Below are 16,343 nucleotides of genomic sequence, written 5' to 3'. Positions count from 1 at the left end.
ATACCAGAATCTTTTTTTAACTAAACCTGGCTGCCAATGAATCCTGTCTCACTCATCATTAGGCCTTTGAAACCCACTGTTACAGTTATGCCACCAATAGAAACATAGGCTAGGTATGGACACAAAATGATTGTTGTCCTAAGAGACCCACAATAGAAACAGCCATACTACAGGTGTGGGCCTAGCTTATGGCATTCCAGCATGGTGGAGGAATCAGGGAGAGACATATCAGAGTGATGTTTAGTGTTGCTCCCACTGGGATGTCAAGATGGATCTGTTGCATTTTGCTGTATCCAGCTGTACCAGTAATTCTGCATGTATAAACTCTTTTTATATGAGCTGAACAGGTATCTGTAATCATTTGCTTCGCCCAATTAACAATCACATGCAGCATCTGGTCCTAGGTAGCACCAAAGTGCTGTTGTCATCAGTGGAAAACACGATGGAGCTGAATGATCCGCAATGTGCCAGGTTAATAGAACAAAAAGTGGAATTAGGCACGCGAAAAAACTGACTTAACATTTTGTTTGTTTCGTTACACGTCTGAGCAAATCGTGTGGCTTTATTGCCCCTATAACTCATTCAGCGCATCAAGGGTACACAATCTGCAGGAGCCTAAGCCTGAATAGGCTGAGTTTTTGGAAAAGTTGTTTTGTCTCCAGAGATGAACCGGTAAAGGACTGCACAAGCTTGGAACACCTCTCCCCCTGCTTCTACCCGCACTGTACACAGCGCTCCAAAGGCCCGTTTTTTCCAATCAATCAGCAGGAGCAACAGCAGGCACATTCGCCAGCCTCTAGCACTATGGAACACAGCCAATGATCGACTATGAGCCGCGACACACCCTCAGATCACATCAGAGGGGACAGTCACCTTAGAACTGAAATAAGATAATACATAAAAATTTAAATGTTTAGGCTTAGCAGAACAATGCTTGTGATGTTTAAGATTTCTAAAACATCAGAATAATTTGTACCTCTTCTGTGGAGTTCCTCAATAGCTTCTTTTTGGTTTTACTTTCAAATGCAGCTATCAGGGTTAAATACTGTTCTGGCGACAAAGAACTATCCAGAGCAAAAGCTTAAAGCTAAATGCGTAACTGAAACATCTTCTCAACGGCATTGTAACAAGGCTTGATTTTGTTCACATTTCAGCCATCCTTTGGTCTCATTCACCTTGCTTTTCCACAGTTGCAGAGGAGAAGGCCCTCTTTCAAAGAGGTTGTTCAGAGTTCTCACAAATAAAAGGTTTTGTCAACTGTGCCAGCTCAAACACAGTTCCACATATTGTCGGCATGACAGTAAGCACCTGCTGCCACATGGGAAATGAAGCCAGACATGAAACAGAAACCTTTGACAAACCTGTCTCTGATTAATCGATGGTTAAGCCACAAATTACCAAGGACAAACTTGCCTTTGAGAATGTTAATGTAGCGTCCCTTGACTGCAATACTATGCCACACATCTGTCATAAAAACCCACCATAACCTACATATGGAGAAAAGGTGCATCTACCCAAACAAGGACACAGTGACTTTTGACAAACAGGACCTGTTCTACTCTGTTTTACCAGAGTTTATAGATACTTTATCATTGGGTCTTCGTACTCTCAGGATAAATTAAATCTAACAATGGAATGAGATGTCGGGATCAAATAGAATTCTAAGGAAGAATTCTCAAAAGATATTGTCTCCCCCCTTCCATCTGAAAATGAAAGAGGACGTTGTGGGAAATCTGTCATTTTGTGCCTTCTCATGAAATGAATCTAACAAGACCAGATTGTGCATTTAGACGTGACACCAGCATTCAAATACGTAACTTTTCTGTGGTATCTATTGTAAACATCTTAAATGGTCAGCATTATGCTTTGGTTTTCACTACAACAATAAAAGAGTTATTGCTGGACACTAACTTAACCCTTTAAAAAAGGCCAACTTGGCTCTAAAAGACAAAGTACAAGACAGGCTGAAACTGCTTGTTATATGAAAGTATGTGCTGAGCTAAGCCGATCTGCTGTGAGCTGAATTGGGATGGACTAACTGGACTAAGCTATGGTGGTTCAAGGGCTGAGCTGAACTTGGCTGAGCTCGGACTGGGAAATTAGGAAGCAACAAGGGTTAAAGTGTTGATGTTGACGAGAAGGTGGAGATTGGATAGGATAGTCCTACTCCATAGTTTCTGCCTGCGACCTACAGTTTGGTTGGGCTCAGGTAAGAATGCTGGTCATAACTGTCAGGTTGTGCTATTGGCTGGAGAGGAGTTCTCTCTTCATGATTCACTCTCAGTCAAACGGGAGGAAACATATTTCTATGTGCTGATCTTTTGGATTATCACTGATCCTGCCTGCGAAGCACACAGTTGAGGGAATTTAAGGGTATCTGTCATGCTAGCTTGCTCCAGCCCCACCCTGGAGACAAGAGCCAGGGTCATGAGACTGGAAAGGCTGACAAAAACAAATCTTTAATCAATACCTTAGCCCTCAACGCAAAAACCCTCTCTCTTCTGTCTCTGTCTGAGTGTGCACTAAGAATGGCGGTTTTGCTTTTAATCTGTGGCCACATTGAAGAACAGTGGTGAGATATAGCCTAATGTTGCAAGTTGGCGAAGGCTACAAGATGGCTTTTCCATAGAAATTTCTTGCCATGTTGTGATTTTTTATCACCTAACCAATATATTTTATGCATTGTGGCTTAGACATTTTAAATTAAAAAATCTACTTTGGTTTTATAAATTGTGGTATTACGCACAAGTTTTAGCCGTGTTCTGTTAGAAAATCAACAAATCAAAGTTTCCATTCTCCTCTACTGCCAGCTCAATTATGTCTATCCTATACTGCAAGAGACAAATTATTATTATTATTATTATTATCAACGATGGACAACAAAAGCACTAAAATCAAATAAATTAATTTTACAATAAATATTTGTACATGTTTGCAATATTAAAATACATTGCATGCATAGGAATGACAGACTCACGCACAATAGTTGCAAGCCACAGTAAACTTTTCCATGCATCATGTTATCCATGCACTAACCCTTTTATACACAATATCATTAAAAAGCTTAGGACAGAAATTATATAGTCAAGACATTAGACACTCTCCACTAAAATGACATAAAACTAAACAAAAAGCTATTCTGCTGTGAAAAAAGAGGGTTTGACCTGAGCTTTAAAGACTTGCATTTATGGTTAATTACCAGATACTATTGCAAGCCAGGAATCAAATCAGTAAATGGAAGCAGACAACAGGGCATACCCCTCTGTTCAGCTGATTCTACAGTCCCAGACAGCCATGCTCTCTGATCAGACACACCTCTCAATCATCTGGCAACAGAGCCCTAATCCTTTGGCCATTTAAGACCCTTAGTCTGTCAACAAGGTCGCCCTGACGGGCTGCATACACTGAAAACAGTTATTAGGATGGAAAGAAAACTGTGATTGAATTAAATGTGGAACAAAAAGGCATTTTGTCAGCCAAGATGCAGTGGCTGGCTAATAACATGCTGTCAATCAAAAACAATCAATCTGGCTGAACTGTTGGGAGACATGTGGGAGGAGAGGGTAGGAAGAGGTAGAGAGGAGGGTTGGCCTGCATCATACCACACCATAGCGGCACCACAAAAACAACCATCGCAATGTCTCGTATCACAAGCCTTCACACGCTATCACACTCCCTACACTGTGAACTGTTCCATTTTAGAAGACACGCTGCACTGGAAATGAAACTAGCCTTTATTTCATCAAAACAATTAACAACATTTTTACTCTACTTCACCTGAATCATACTACACCAACTTCTGCCCATGGACATGCTCTCAAATCTCTCTGATTTTGCATGTGGCTTAACAAGGCTTTGATTGCACTGGACCCCTTGATTAGCATTAGCATGATCAGAGGAAGAGAGAGCCCTCTTAAAGTCACATTTGCCCCCTCCCTTCTGAAAAAGTGAACACAATGCTTGATTAAGCCTACTGCTGGGGGAAACTTGAGCTGAGGTTTACTACGTTAGAGGGAAGATTAAACCGCTTCAGATTTCCCTCACAGAGGTAACAATGAAGCGCTGCAGACTCTCTTACGATCCAGCCTCGTCTGAAAAAGAGAGGTGTTTTTGTATGCTTTTGGAAGAATGCTAGGAGACCAATTAGGCGCTTTTTAATTAGCTAGCAGAGACGATAGCCTGTTGTGTAACACTGTGAGCAGACACAAGTCTAAGTTTAATAATGTTGGTACATTTGAACCACATCTGTGCTGTAAGGCTGAACGCAACTAAATCAAAAGGAAGGAAAGCACAAGCTTTCCTGCCTAGGCCTGAACGGCAAGTACAACAAACATGCATACACACAGTTAACTGCCCGCAACAAACTGAAAATGACTCTTTATGTGTTCTCAGCCCTCACCAAGTTCACCCATCCATGAAAATCCCATCTCAAGTAGAGCAGAGGTGAGGGCCTGTGTGCACACACACACAAGGCCAGTCACACACTAACACAAGCACACACCTCAGCCGGTAAAGGACACTGGCAGCTTCTGAGCCAGACCACAGCCCTTTTACCTATCATAACTATTCCCACAATTACTCAGATGATTGGTTTAGGCTACCTGGCTACTGGAGCCGATGTGTGCGGGGGGGGGGGGGGGGGGGGGGGCGTTGAAGCGTCCTGGTGATAGTGCATCATCTAGAACCCAAACCTCAAGGCAGCCTGCGTACATTAACTAGGCCGTCTGACAGGGGAATAGGATACTGTAACAACATGCAACAGCATGAGGGAGAGGGAGAGACTGGCACAGATATTCACCAGTCACAGCTGTCACACATGGGGGGTGGACAAAAGTCTATCAATGCCTCTCCTGCTACTACCGTAGCTAACTACAGTAGCATAATAAAGCTCCAGCCTTCTCTTGCAGCTCCTGTATATCTAAATCTCAAGGAGTGTTGATTTAAAAACATCCGAGCTGTGAAGCAGCAAAGCTGCATCAGTGACAAATGAGTAAGGAGTGGGGAGCGTAACAAGATGTGGATGATTACAGAGTCTCTTTTTAGAAATAAAACAAAACACGAACACACTTAATTACTTGGATCAACACACTTCTCTGCAGTGGTGATGGAAGAGGGACTGGTGTGTTCATTAAGCATGTAGAGACTCTGTAACGATGCAGGCTGTTCTACGCATCGCAATATTTTATTGACACAATGCTGTGAAGTACAAGCTTATACTCATTATGTAGACATGTGCCTTTTTCCATCCCAGTTTCCTAGCTTACATTTCACATTGCTTTGCCCCTCCTGGTGACTAGTACAGGAGGACAGTTACTATAGAAACATAAGTGGGCTCAAAGTGGAAGCATTTTCCCTCTCATGGTCTGCCCAGGTCCCGATCCCCTGGCCTCAACCTGAAACAATCACTCTTAGTTAACGACAACACTTCAGCTATTGACAGCGTGATCCTGTAAAGCAGACACTTCAATCAACAGAGCCATCTCCTGGAGGAGCACCCAGAGGAGGGGCAGGAAGAGGGGAGGGAGGGAGGGAGGGAGGGAGGGAGGGAGGATTGATGAAATCAAGAAGTTAAATAAATGAATGAATCAATGAATGAATAATAGATTGTCCGGCTTTAGTGGCCTGTTGTAGCACTACCACGGGGATGCAGTATTAATAACCAACTCTTACTGTTCATCTCTGTGTCATCACTGATACTCTTAGGAGGACCATGGCCAGCATAACACACAGCTGATCTGTACATTCGATCCGGATTACGAATTTTCTTCAGTCCTTCAGGAGGCAAAAAGAGAGTAGAGAAAATCGAGGAAAAGAAGCATTCTCATGGCTTACAACAGCCCAGAACTCTTTCTCCATGCAAGCATATTAACAGTATCTGGACATCATGTTTAAGTGTAAATACATTACAAAACACATAACACTGGAAGACATGGGGTGCTTGAGACAGTATTTGCTTTGAAACTTCCTAAATTCTATGCAGTCCCAACCTTACAACCCTGTCTACTGAATCAGTTCTGTGGGTGACAGCTTTTTTTATCTAACGAAATACTGAATACTTACGGCCAATAACAAGCTAAAAGTAAACAGAGTGACTGAGCTATCATTAAACATAGCACACAAACTGAATGTTTATCAAAAACATCTACCAGGTCCAGGATGTGTCATCCCAATTACTTGTTCCAAATGCCAGACATTAGCTGAATATGTCTCATCCGTGTTCATGTTGTCATCTGTTTCTATTTTGCTCTATATATGCTATTTCAACTCCCCAGTGTTTAAAATGCACCCCTGCTAAAGTGGGAATGACAATAAAAGGGAAGGGAAGAGGCCAGCAATCAGGCTCTTTACAACCCGGCACTGTTGTGTTCTGGCCCATCTGTGTCCACATCCCATCAGTAGTAACTTGATGAATCAATGTGATCAATGAGAAGAGGCCATGTGAGGCAGCTGGTGAAGGCTAGTTTGAGGCAGACCTTGGGAATGAAACGTCTCAGCAGCCACAGGCTGGGCTAGGAGACACCTCATCCATCCACGCCTCACTAATTCAATTACCAGCATGGGAAATCTACAGCCTGATTCCAAACAAACCTACAGGAAAGAGAGTTGGAACTAGTCGAAAAGGTTACTTGTTCAGCTGCTCAGTCAGTATAAATACCAAGCACTGATGGTAAAATGTAGCCTATGACTTATATTGCCTGCCTGATGCTATGCTATTTTTGTACCTTCTACTTCTAATGAAACCATGGTAATATCAGGTTACAACTCATAAGTCTGTCTGATGAAAAATAAAGGAGAAGAATTTAAGATCTGCGAAGAAGAGTTGTCAGCTAATGGTACAACCTCCCCTTGATTCCTGGCAAATGCCAGGTCATCTTTTTAAGTCCCATGGGGACCCTATACACTCCACTTTACATTGTGATCAGAAATGTAACTGGTGTGTCCTATCTGAACTGCTTTCAACATAGCAGCATGCCTGAGAAAAACAGGCCATCTCAATGCATTCCAGGACTTCCTGTGTGTTGAAAAAGCCATTCTCCTGAGGCCGGCCATCAGCTCAGCTAGACAGTGAGAGGTGGGTGCGCTACCTCCGGATGTAAACTGAGCACCAGTGAGGGAGACTGGGTCATGTCTCCTGAGTGATGCACAGGATGTGACCTACGGTCCTCTTTCTAGGCCCTCGTGACACCTAACAAACAACTGAGAGTGATGGGTCCACAACACAGGCCAAGGGCTTTAAGGAGAAAAGGTTACGGAGAGGCTATAGAGTGGGGAGGTTGGGTGACAGTGCTGGACCCAAAAAGATGGGATCGGAGTTAGACAATCATAATGATCAAGCATGACAGAAAGGTCATCTTTTCTCAACTCTACATTGTATATTTTAGTAGTCACAATGAATGACTAATTAATGAAAACTTCAAAGGAAATGGAGATCTACCTTTCATTCTATGTAGAAGCTCTGAGACTGTAGTTTGACTGAGAGGACATTGTGTTTAGGTAAGAACTACTCTATCCCTCCTCCACCACCTCCTCCACTGACCGACCTCACAGGGAACACCAAAAATAACTCAACCTGCACAGCTATGGGAGTTTCAAGTCAGGGTTCTCAGTATAAAGCTACTGGTGATGGAGAGATAAAGAAATGAACTAAGGTGGACGGTATGTTAAATACAGCTTTGTATTTGTGCATGGTTGTCTAAAACATCCTGGTCTTGTCACCGTTATCACGTGATAGGTGTTATCCTGCCTTTATTTTGTCATAGATGACATAGTGGGACACTAAAAATATGAACGGTGTACATTGTGTACCTGACTTGTACAGCTCAATACCACCCCCCTGTGGAACCTTGTTTACAGTTGGGCTCGTTGCTGTCCAACAACTGTCTTCCTCAGTCTATTTTATCTTCATTCATTTGCACTGAAAAATATTATTAAACTAATCAAGAACACACGCTTCACTATTTATTTCAGACTCTCTTACACTCTTGTAATGACACTGCCATGTAGACAATTTTAAAGACAAATACTGAACTCTAACAATTGTCCTCATTAATTAGGCTACATTAACAATCCATCACTCCAACAATCCAAAAGGTGACATTTGAAAAACTACTTAGACCTATGTGTTAAGATCTACGATATGCTTTTGAAATATTCAACCATCCGATGATGCTATAAGATCTTCTTTGGATTCCAGTTAATTTCAACCATGAATTTGCTTTTGCCCACTATTTGAATGTCTGAGGATGCTCTTTGTCTCCACCTCGTGGTTAAGATCAATGAACGCTACAACTCAATTGCTACATCTTTAAATGTTGGAATCAATGGCAAAATTGAGAGAACAATGCTAAATAACAAGTGTTGATTATCTACCATTGCTACAAAGTTTGATTTCCCATACATCTAATTGAAAAGGCTCCTCACGAATTAACTAGGGATCTTTCACACAATCAACAGAAATACTATGTTTATTTTAACCAGAAGAAATAGACAAAGTAATGCAATTAAATATATATTAGATGGCCTTACAATTACACATTTAACTGGGTAAAACTGTTATTGCGACAGCCTATTCTGAGACAAAATGCCTTTCAGTTCAAACATGCTGGACACAGTATTTTATCTTCGTCATAGTTCTATTTTCTAATCGCTAATGTATTTTGTTCATTTTGTTCAAATCGGTTATATTCACAATGAACTTTCAAGTAGTCTATCAAATTGTCCGCAAGTTAATTTGCAGCTTGTGTCTCAAGAGACCGGCACTGTTTGTAGGAATGCGACCATGCATTGTCTGAAATAACTGGCGCTCATAAAATTCTACACTCCGTAATTTCTCAACTGAAACACATCTGATGGCATTTCAACCTGCAAAACTGTTTTCCTGTCGCTTATGAACAGGCAGCTAAATCTGACAATTATAGCAAAAACTTCAGAAACAAAATACACCACTTTTTACCGATAATGACGTTCTACGCGTAAAGATGGGAGAGGATCCCTCAAAGGGTGGCCGGGGTAAAGAGAAAAGATTGTTCAGGACTTGCAAGCATGCATTTTTTTCTCAGACATGGTCACTGACTGAATGGTACTAATGTCTTAATCAAAATTGCCAAATCGTCTTTATACGGTGTAATACGTGTGTAGTGCCCGATGTGGCTCGCATACATTCAGTAAAACAATCTTCTTCGAAAAGCTGAATAAATAGAGAAGTTGGTCGATGGCAATGGCATGTTGTCATTAACTTAACTAGCTCATAAGCTGAATGCTTTGCAATATCGCTCAGCTGAATAATAGATTAAATTGGATTTTCAGATTCAGTACTTTGATAATGCAGGCTATTTTGTCCCCTTGTTTTTAATGTGGGCAATGATGGGCATAGCTGGCTAGAAAGCTAGCTAATATTAGCTGGCTGTAGATGCTGTCTCCACGTTTAGCTGGCTAGTATTTCGGATGAAATAATAAAGCGTTTTTCTATCAAAAGCTCTACTTATGCTTCCTAGTATGTCCTCATAGTCTGACTTTAAATTCTTCTAAATCACATAGTTGTCATACTGGTAAATTAATCCCATTATATCTCTCTTACCTTCCGGCTTGTTTTCGGCAGCCATTTCCCCTTCACGCGCAACATCCTCCTCCTCCTCACGACCGTGGGTACCACGCGCGTGCACGGCGAGGACAGTACGAGGAGGGACTCGAGGAGCAGCAGCGAGTCCAACCAATGCAAACTTACCATTGGCTGTGAGGCAATGACTGACAATGAAGCTCTGGAATGGCTTGAGACATCAAGAAAAACTCTTATTTAATGTAACTATCAACTACGTCATTGGCGGAAAGATCATTTTTAAGGACATCTCAACAGAAAAATTAAACATTCAAATAGGATCGTGTTTATTCATATCTTAAAGAACACTGTGTGAAACTTTAATGCACATTATTTATGGTCTGTAGTTTGTGGTAGGCTACTGTCATAATTTCAGTTAATATAGAATAAGACACTGAATTATACTCTGCCAAACCTCTACTTTTTAAATAAAAGTATAAGGTTAGGGTTAAGTTAGGGTGCCGAAAGGAAACAAATCAAGAGGGTATCAAGTAGCCTAAATCTAAAACAAATCGCCTACCCGACAGTCAAACATGTAGACTACCAATTGTTAAACCGTTAAATATTATTAATAATTTTCCAGAAACATAGTAAAGTGGTAAAACGCACATTTATTGAACGACATTTTAAAACATAAATTATTTTACATTATCTTGAGAAATTTGCATTTTGACAAGGCTTTTATCAAAAATAGTGAGGCTGGCTTAGCGATCCAGTCCACAGGGTGGCAACCAACAACTTTTCTTTTGTAAGTGTACGCACGTGCTGACAACATGCCACGAAGAAGGGATGACAGTCCGTAAACATGGCGCCGGCCTTGGAAGATGATGAGATTGACAATGATGACTACTACTCTTTACTCAATGTCAGGAGAGAGGTATTGTATGCCAGTAACGTTTGTTTAATTGCATAAATATATTATGTTCTACTTTTGGAGTCAGTTTGATATCATTGACAACGTTTTACGAAACAATTCCAGGCGGCCAAGATTTAGCTTCGTAGCTAAGCTAGTTGACCCTCGCTTATCATTGGTTTCTAAATGACTCCTGAGTTACAAAGTTCGTCAGCTAGCTATAACTTACATTTGCTCAATTGTTGCTTCTTCGGTCCATTAACTGTGCACTTTTTATTGTTTGTAACAAACCAAGCTGTACTTCTAGTCAATGAATACACCTCTAGGTAGCTAGCTAACTATTTACGTTGACGTTATACCACCTGTCGAACTTAGCTGCTGCCAACCAAATTACCTTGCTTGCTAGCTAACATTATTTTTTAAATGAGGTTAGCGCATCATGGATAGCCGCAATCAATCAGTCGTCCTAGGCCGATTACAGCTAATGTAGACCAAGTACCGTTGCACAGGACTTTATTTTCCCCTTATCTACTTAACTATTAAGTTAGTATCTTTGTATAGTGACCTATGCACTTTTGTAAAACTCTCTCTTGGAAGTCGCTTTGGATAAAAGCGTCTGCTAAATGCATAAATGTAAATGTATAAGATACCTACAGTAGCATGTGTACTGTAGAGCTTCTGCATCTCTGATCTGAGCACTTTGGTTGTAAAGATGACAAGCTTTGTCCGGTTCCGTAGATCTTTATGTCTTCGTTCCATAATGTTTTTGTCCAAAGGCAACACAGGAGGAGCTTAAGGCATCATACAGACGACTATGCATGCTTTATCATCCAGACAAACACCGGGACCCCGAGCTCAAGAGGCAGGCCGAGCAGCTCTTTAACCTAGTGCACAAAGCTTACGAAGGTAAGATCAACTACACTGTCCATCACCCATATCACAGACGTCCCATGGCTCTCTAGGGTGCTGCTTAAACATGCAAATAAGTTTAGTCAGTGTGTACTGTACTACTTTTTTTTTTTTTACCTCCCTCAGTCCTCAGTGACCCTCAAGCGCGGGCCATCTATGATATCTATGGGAAGAGAGGACTGGATGTTGAGGGATGGGAGGTGAGTACAGAGGCTTCTCTGGACTTAGCTTATACATGTAGCATTATCTTCCCAGTCATGTGTAGCTAATGTCAGTTCTGATGAATAGTAAGTAATCAACCTCCTGATGCCTTAGGTAGTGGAAAGAAAAAGAACACCAGCAGAGATCCGTGAGGAGTATGAGCGTCTTCAAAAAGAGAGAGAAGAAAGGAGACTTCAGCAGAGGACCAATCCCAAGGTGTGCGTGTGTGTGTGTGTGTGTGTGTTAGTGCACCTGTATGCATGAGGGTTGTCCGTCACTCAAGTTGTATGTTGAGTTCTGTGCTACTTTGTGTCTTTCAGGGGGTGATCAGTGTGGGTATTGATGCCACAGACCTCTTCGATCGCTATGAGGAAGACTACGAAGATATGCCTGCGACGGGCTTCCCACATATAGAGATCAACAAGATGCACATATCGCAATCCATAGAAGTAAGGATTACACTTTGTATTGCTATCTGTGTCATGTACAGTATATTATAGAATGAAATATACAGCAGTTGATAGTAAAGTGATTAGCCTCCACTTTGCACAACAAAAATGTGGGTCATTTTTCCGCTATTGCAGGCCCCTCTTACAACCTCAGACACGGCAATCCTCGCTGGCTCCCTCTCTACCCACAACGGAAATGGAGGAGGAAACATTAACCTTGCCCTCCGGAGAGTCACTTCAGCTAAGGGCTGGGGGGAGGTCAGCTCTGTCTCTTTGCTACTTAGATATAACAGACCACTACTACCTCTTCACAAGAAATCACACGCATGTTATGTATATGTATGTTTGTATGTATGTGCATGTGTGTTTTTGTCTGATTTCTGGCCAAATTAAAGGGTTATGTTATCACTGTCTTTATGCAGTTGGAGTTTGGGGCAGGAGACACACATGGGCCCTTAGTTGGAATGAAGATATTCCGCAACCTCACACCTCGCTGGTAGGTGAAGTAGCTTGGATCTGAAACACAATCGGGTTATCACATTTCATATACATCCTGTCTACATAAAGAAATCCTATGTGTTTGTAGCTTCATGACAGCTCAGTGTGGACTTCAGTTTTCATCCCGAGGGGTGCGTCCTGGTGTCACCACAGTGCTGGCCCGACACCTGGACAAGAACACTATGGGTTACCTGCAGTGGCGCTGGGGCACACAGTCCTCTATGAACACCAGCATTGTCAGGGACACCAAGAGCAGCCACTTCACTTTTGCCATGCAGGTGAGTCAGCAACCAAGACAACTAGGCCTTGACTGGCCTCCTATTTGTTTAATTGAAATGTTACACCATACCCTCTGACAGTATACTTTGAAGACCCCATTCCGTCTAGTTCCTTAATGTCTATCTTACAAATTGGAATTGCAGCTTGGCATCCCCCACTCCTTCATGATGATGAGCTACCAGTACAAATTCCAAGATGACGACCAGACGAAGATCAAAGGCTCAGTCAAGTAAGTTCTGTGCCCCCCCTGGCCCTAAACTTTTATCAAAGAACATCATTATTATTAATACACACAATCTGCTGAGATCTGAGACTTCTCGATGACCGAGGTAGCTCACTGTGTCCTTGTCTGTTTACTGCAGGTCTGGGTTCTTTGGCACGGTGGTGGAGTATGGAGCAGAAAGGAAGATCAGTCGCCACAGTGTCCTGGGTGCCACTGTCAGTGTAGGAGTGCCTCAGGGGGTCTCACTCAAGATAAAGTAAGCATCCCTTTGTCAAACCCTCTTGTCTGTGCCAGATTACATATGAACAGGATTTTTTTAAATGAATCTCTAAACAGTATTTGGAATTCTAGTGCCTTGGTACTGCTCTGTCTCTGGTGAAGCATCTACTCAGTACATTCCACTGTATGTCCTCAGGCTGAACAGAGCCAATCAGACCTATTTCTTCCCCATCCATCTGACCGACCAGCTCCTGCCCAGCGCTGTCTTCTACGCTACTGTTGGACCCCTGGTCTTCTACCTCGTAATCCAGCGGCTTGTTATCAGGCCATTTGTGCGCGCACAGAAGGATCAGTAAGACTAACCAGTGTTAATATGTCTAAATGATACATTACATTACCTGTTGAGTCTTCCCGCAAGACAGAGAAAGTAACTACAAATGTTTTGGTGACATGAAGACCTTTTTAATAAATGGTGTATGGGCAAATGTTCTGTGTTCTTTTCTCTGTACAGGGACCTGGAGAAGCAGAGAGAGAGCTCTGCCTCTGACATTGCTAAGAAGAGGCAGGAGGCAGAGTCTGCTGTGAGTGGAGTGGTCTAGGTCTCCTTACAAACCGGACAAACAAATCTATACACAAGCATGACTAACATAATTTCAGCCCTTGGACTGTAGGCTATGTCTATGTACAGCATTTGTAGGCCACACCACAGTATGTAGACTTGTTATCTTGCATTTATACGGACCATGTCTAATGTTCTGCTGTAGTTTCTAACAGCGGTATTTGTACATCTGTTTTGATGAAAGCTTCTACTAAATAAATAAAATCTGAATGTTATTTCACGTCTTACCCCCGTCTTCTACCCTGTCCCGCTTTCTCTCCTTCACCGACACTGCAGGTTCTGCTCATGCAAGAGTCTGTCCGCAGAATCATAGAAACAGAGGAATCTAGATTGGGTATGTGTGTATTGTTTGGGTGTGTACAATTATTGATGTACTGGAATGTTATTGGTACTAAACATTTTTCCTCTTTTTTGTTCATTTGACGGGTCAGGTCTCATCATCCTCAATGCCTGGTATGGGAAGTTTGTTACAGACAACAGCAGGAGGCATGAAAGGGCAAAGGTGATTGACGTGACTGTGCCACTGCAGTGCCTGGTAAAAGACTCCAAACTCATACTAACTGAGGCAATAAAGGTATGTATATATTGCCTCTAGGCAAGGTTATTGGATTGCATGTAACATTCAGTCAACCCTCTCTACTTAAAACATATTTAACCCATAGAGGTACTATGGTCCAGGCCACCATAGAAAAGATAGTGCTGTTTAATTTCAGTACATTGAATTGTATCTGCAGTCAGGGCTTCCAGGGTTCTATGACCCCTGTGTGGGGGAGGAGAAGAGCCTGAAGGTGCTGTATCAGTTCCGGGGAGTTATGCATCAAGTCCTCTCTGGGGACATGGAAGCACTCAGGATACCAAAACAATGTAGGTGGAGTATTCTATATCATTTTGTTATATGCATATTATTATGGAATGTGCAAAACATGAGAAGCTTTAAGATTTGCCTGAAAATATCCAAATCAGACACTGCTTTTCTGATCATGTTTCATGGAATGGAAATGTATCCATTTGATTTAACATTTGCCAGAAATATAAATTCAGTGTGAGAATACAATGTGAAATTGGATAAAAACCAGCCCCTCAACTCCAATCCAATGGAGTTTTGGAATGTGCGTGTGTGCGTGCGTGCGTGCACGTAAACTTGCAGTTAGACTTTTTCTGTACATGATTGAGATGTTTCCACTGTGATTCCTCTAAAGGTTCATTATTGTAAGTATTGTGTAGAATTCAGTCAGATGTTTTGACATTTTTACTTTTATCATTGCAGCTCACAGGATTGATGCAGACACTTAGAAGCCACGTCACTGGGACTGGAAGGGACATGATCTGACAGTTTGACTGAGGATGGACAGACTTGTATTTTAGAGACAACATTGAACATTGATAAACCCTTTTCTGCCCCACCCCAAACCATGTTGTCCATTTAGAAATGCAGACATGATTGAAGTGTCAATGTGGATTATCAGGAAATGCCCTTTTTATGATAGAATCTTATTTTATTTTTCAGTTGACACCAAAATTGAATTGAATTGTTAGATTTGGTTTCAGGCCTTTTCTCATTTCTATATATCTTTACAGTACTCCCCTCTTTTCTGGTATGGCTTGTTATGAAAGATTTAAGTTCTGTACTGTATTGTACTGAACAGTGCCTATGTGGTTGAAGAATGCTCCTCTGTATATTTGCCATATTATTAAATCAATATTTTCCATGTTCCATAACCAATTTGGTATCTGCACTGGAAACAGGGATTCTCATGTTGCTTTTGTTTATGCCCACTTTTTCTAAACAATTTGCAACTATTCAAATTAGTTTGTGCTTTGTGGCTTATCTGTCCTTGCTGTAGACCCATTATATGAATGCTCTAGGGATTAATTGGAGTTGATCTTTGGAAAATGTTAATTTTATTCTTGAATCATATGAAAAATATTACTACAATAAAAAGGAACAATTTAATATGAAACACCTAGTTTTAGTTAGTGTATTAGAGGCTCTGCTGCTGCTGAGTGAACCAACCAGAGCATGACCTATCTGGTATGATAACTTTGACAAGTGAGAAGCCATGGAGATAAAAACGAAATATCCAAAGCCATATATTAAAGACTTTGATTAGTTTATCTTAAAAAACGATCAACGTTTTGGACCATCACCTTTCATCCTGCGGCAATGTTTAGTTTGCCAACAAGCAAATAGCTTGTGTTTTTGCCAATCGCAGCATCTGTTTGTTTTGTTATTGCATGCAAAGTTCAGTTCTCAAGATATTTAGAAAGTGAGCGATTAGGCTACATTTTGATTTGTACTGATGCATTCTGGAAGCTTTACTTGCATTTGGTCAGATGAGACTAATCTTAGACCAACGGTAAAGTGCTGCTGATCCAATACGTCAGGTGCTTGTGGTGTCTAGTTTAGCGCCGCGAGACTTAAGGCGCACGCAGTCATCAGTTCCTGAAACATTCTCAGTACGTCATGAAGATGTCCCACAGTAGTTGAATTGAAGTGC

General features: G+C 41.5%; 2 protein-coding genes across 2 annotated transcripts in view; one reads left to right on the top strand and one right to left on the bottom strand.

Moving 5' to 3' along the window:
- camta1a (calmodulin binding transcription activator 1a) overlaps positions 1-9,651 on the bottom strand; it is a 267,228-nt gene extending 257,577 nt beyond the window's left edge. Inside the window, 2 exon segments of the mRNA XM_062459401.1 lie at positions 5,671-5,772; positions 9,578-9,651. Of these exon segments, the coding sequence (XP_062315385.1) occupies positions 5,671-5,772; positions 9,578-9,602 (127 nt within the window). The 5' untranslated portion in view covers positions 9,603-9,651.
- Positions 9,652-10,329: 678 nt separating this feature from the next.
- On the top strand, positions 10,330-15,708 carry dnajc11a (DnaJ (Hsp40) homolog, subfamily C, member 11a). The gene is made up of 16 exons (XM_062459400.1): positions 10,330-10,472; positions 11,225-11,354; positions 11,484-11,557; positions 11,673-11,774; positions 11,879-12,007; positions 12,143-12,265; positions 12,430-12,503; positions 12,594-12,783; positions 12,928-13,013; positions 13,147-13,263; positions 13,423-13,578; positions 13,738-13,807; positions 14,122-14,179; positions 14,277-14,419; positions 14,580-14,709; positions 15,113-15,708. Exons 1-16 carry the CDS (start codon positions 10,401-10,403, stop codon positions 15,136-15,138), a joined length of 1,680 nt encoding a protein of 559 aa, XP_062315384.1. The 5' UTR covers positions 10,330-10,400; the 3' UTR covers positions 15,139-15,708.
- The last annotated feature ends 635 nt before the right edge of the window (positions 15,709-16,343 follow it).

This window comes from Osmerus eperlanus, chromosome 4 (assembly GCF_963692335.1).
Source record: "Osmerus eperlanus chromosome 4, fOsmEpe2.1, whole genome shotgun sequence".
Taxonomy (NCBI): domain Eukaryota; kingdom Metazoa; phylum Chordata; class Actinopteri; order Osmeriformes; family Osmeridae; genus Osmerus; species Osmerus eperlanus.
This window is presented reverse-complemented; position numbering and strand designations above follow the sequence as displayed.

What these genes read in the sequence shown, in the direction of transcription:
- dnajc11a (XM_062459400.1), top strand. Translation starts at nt 10,401, where the DNA reads ATGGCGCCGGCCTTGGAAGATGATGAGATTGACAATGATGACTACTAC. An exon ending in AAGATCAAAGGCTCAGTCAA is followed by an intron (nt 13,014 to 13,146) that starts GTAAGTTCTGTG and finishes TGTTTACTGCAG; the next exon opens with GTCTGGGTTCTTTGGCACGG. An exon ending in GTGCGCGCACAGAAGGATCA is followed by an intron (nt 13,579 to 13,737) that starts GTAAGACTAACC and finishes TTCTCTGTACAG; the next exon opens with GGACCTGGAGAAGCAGAGAG.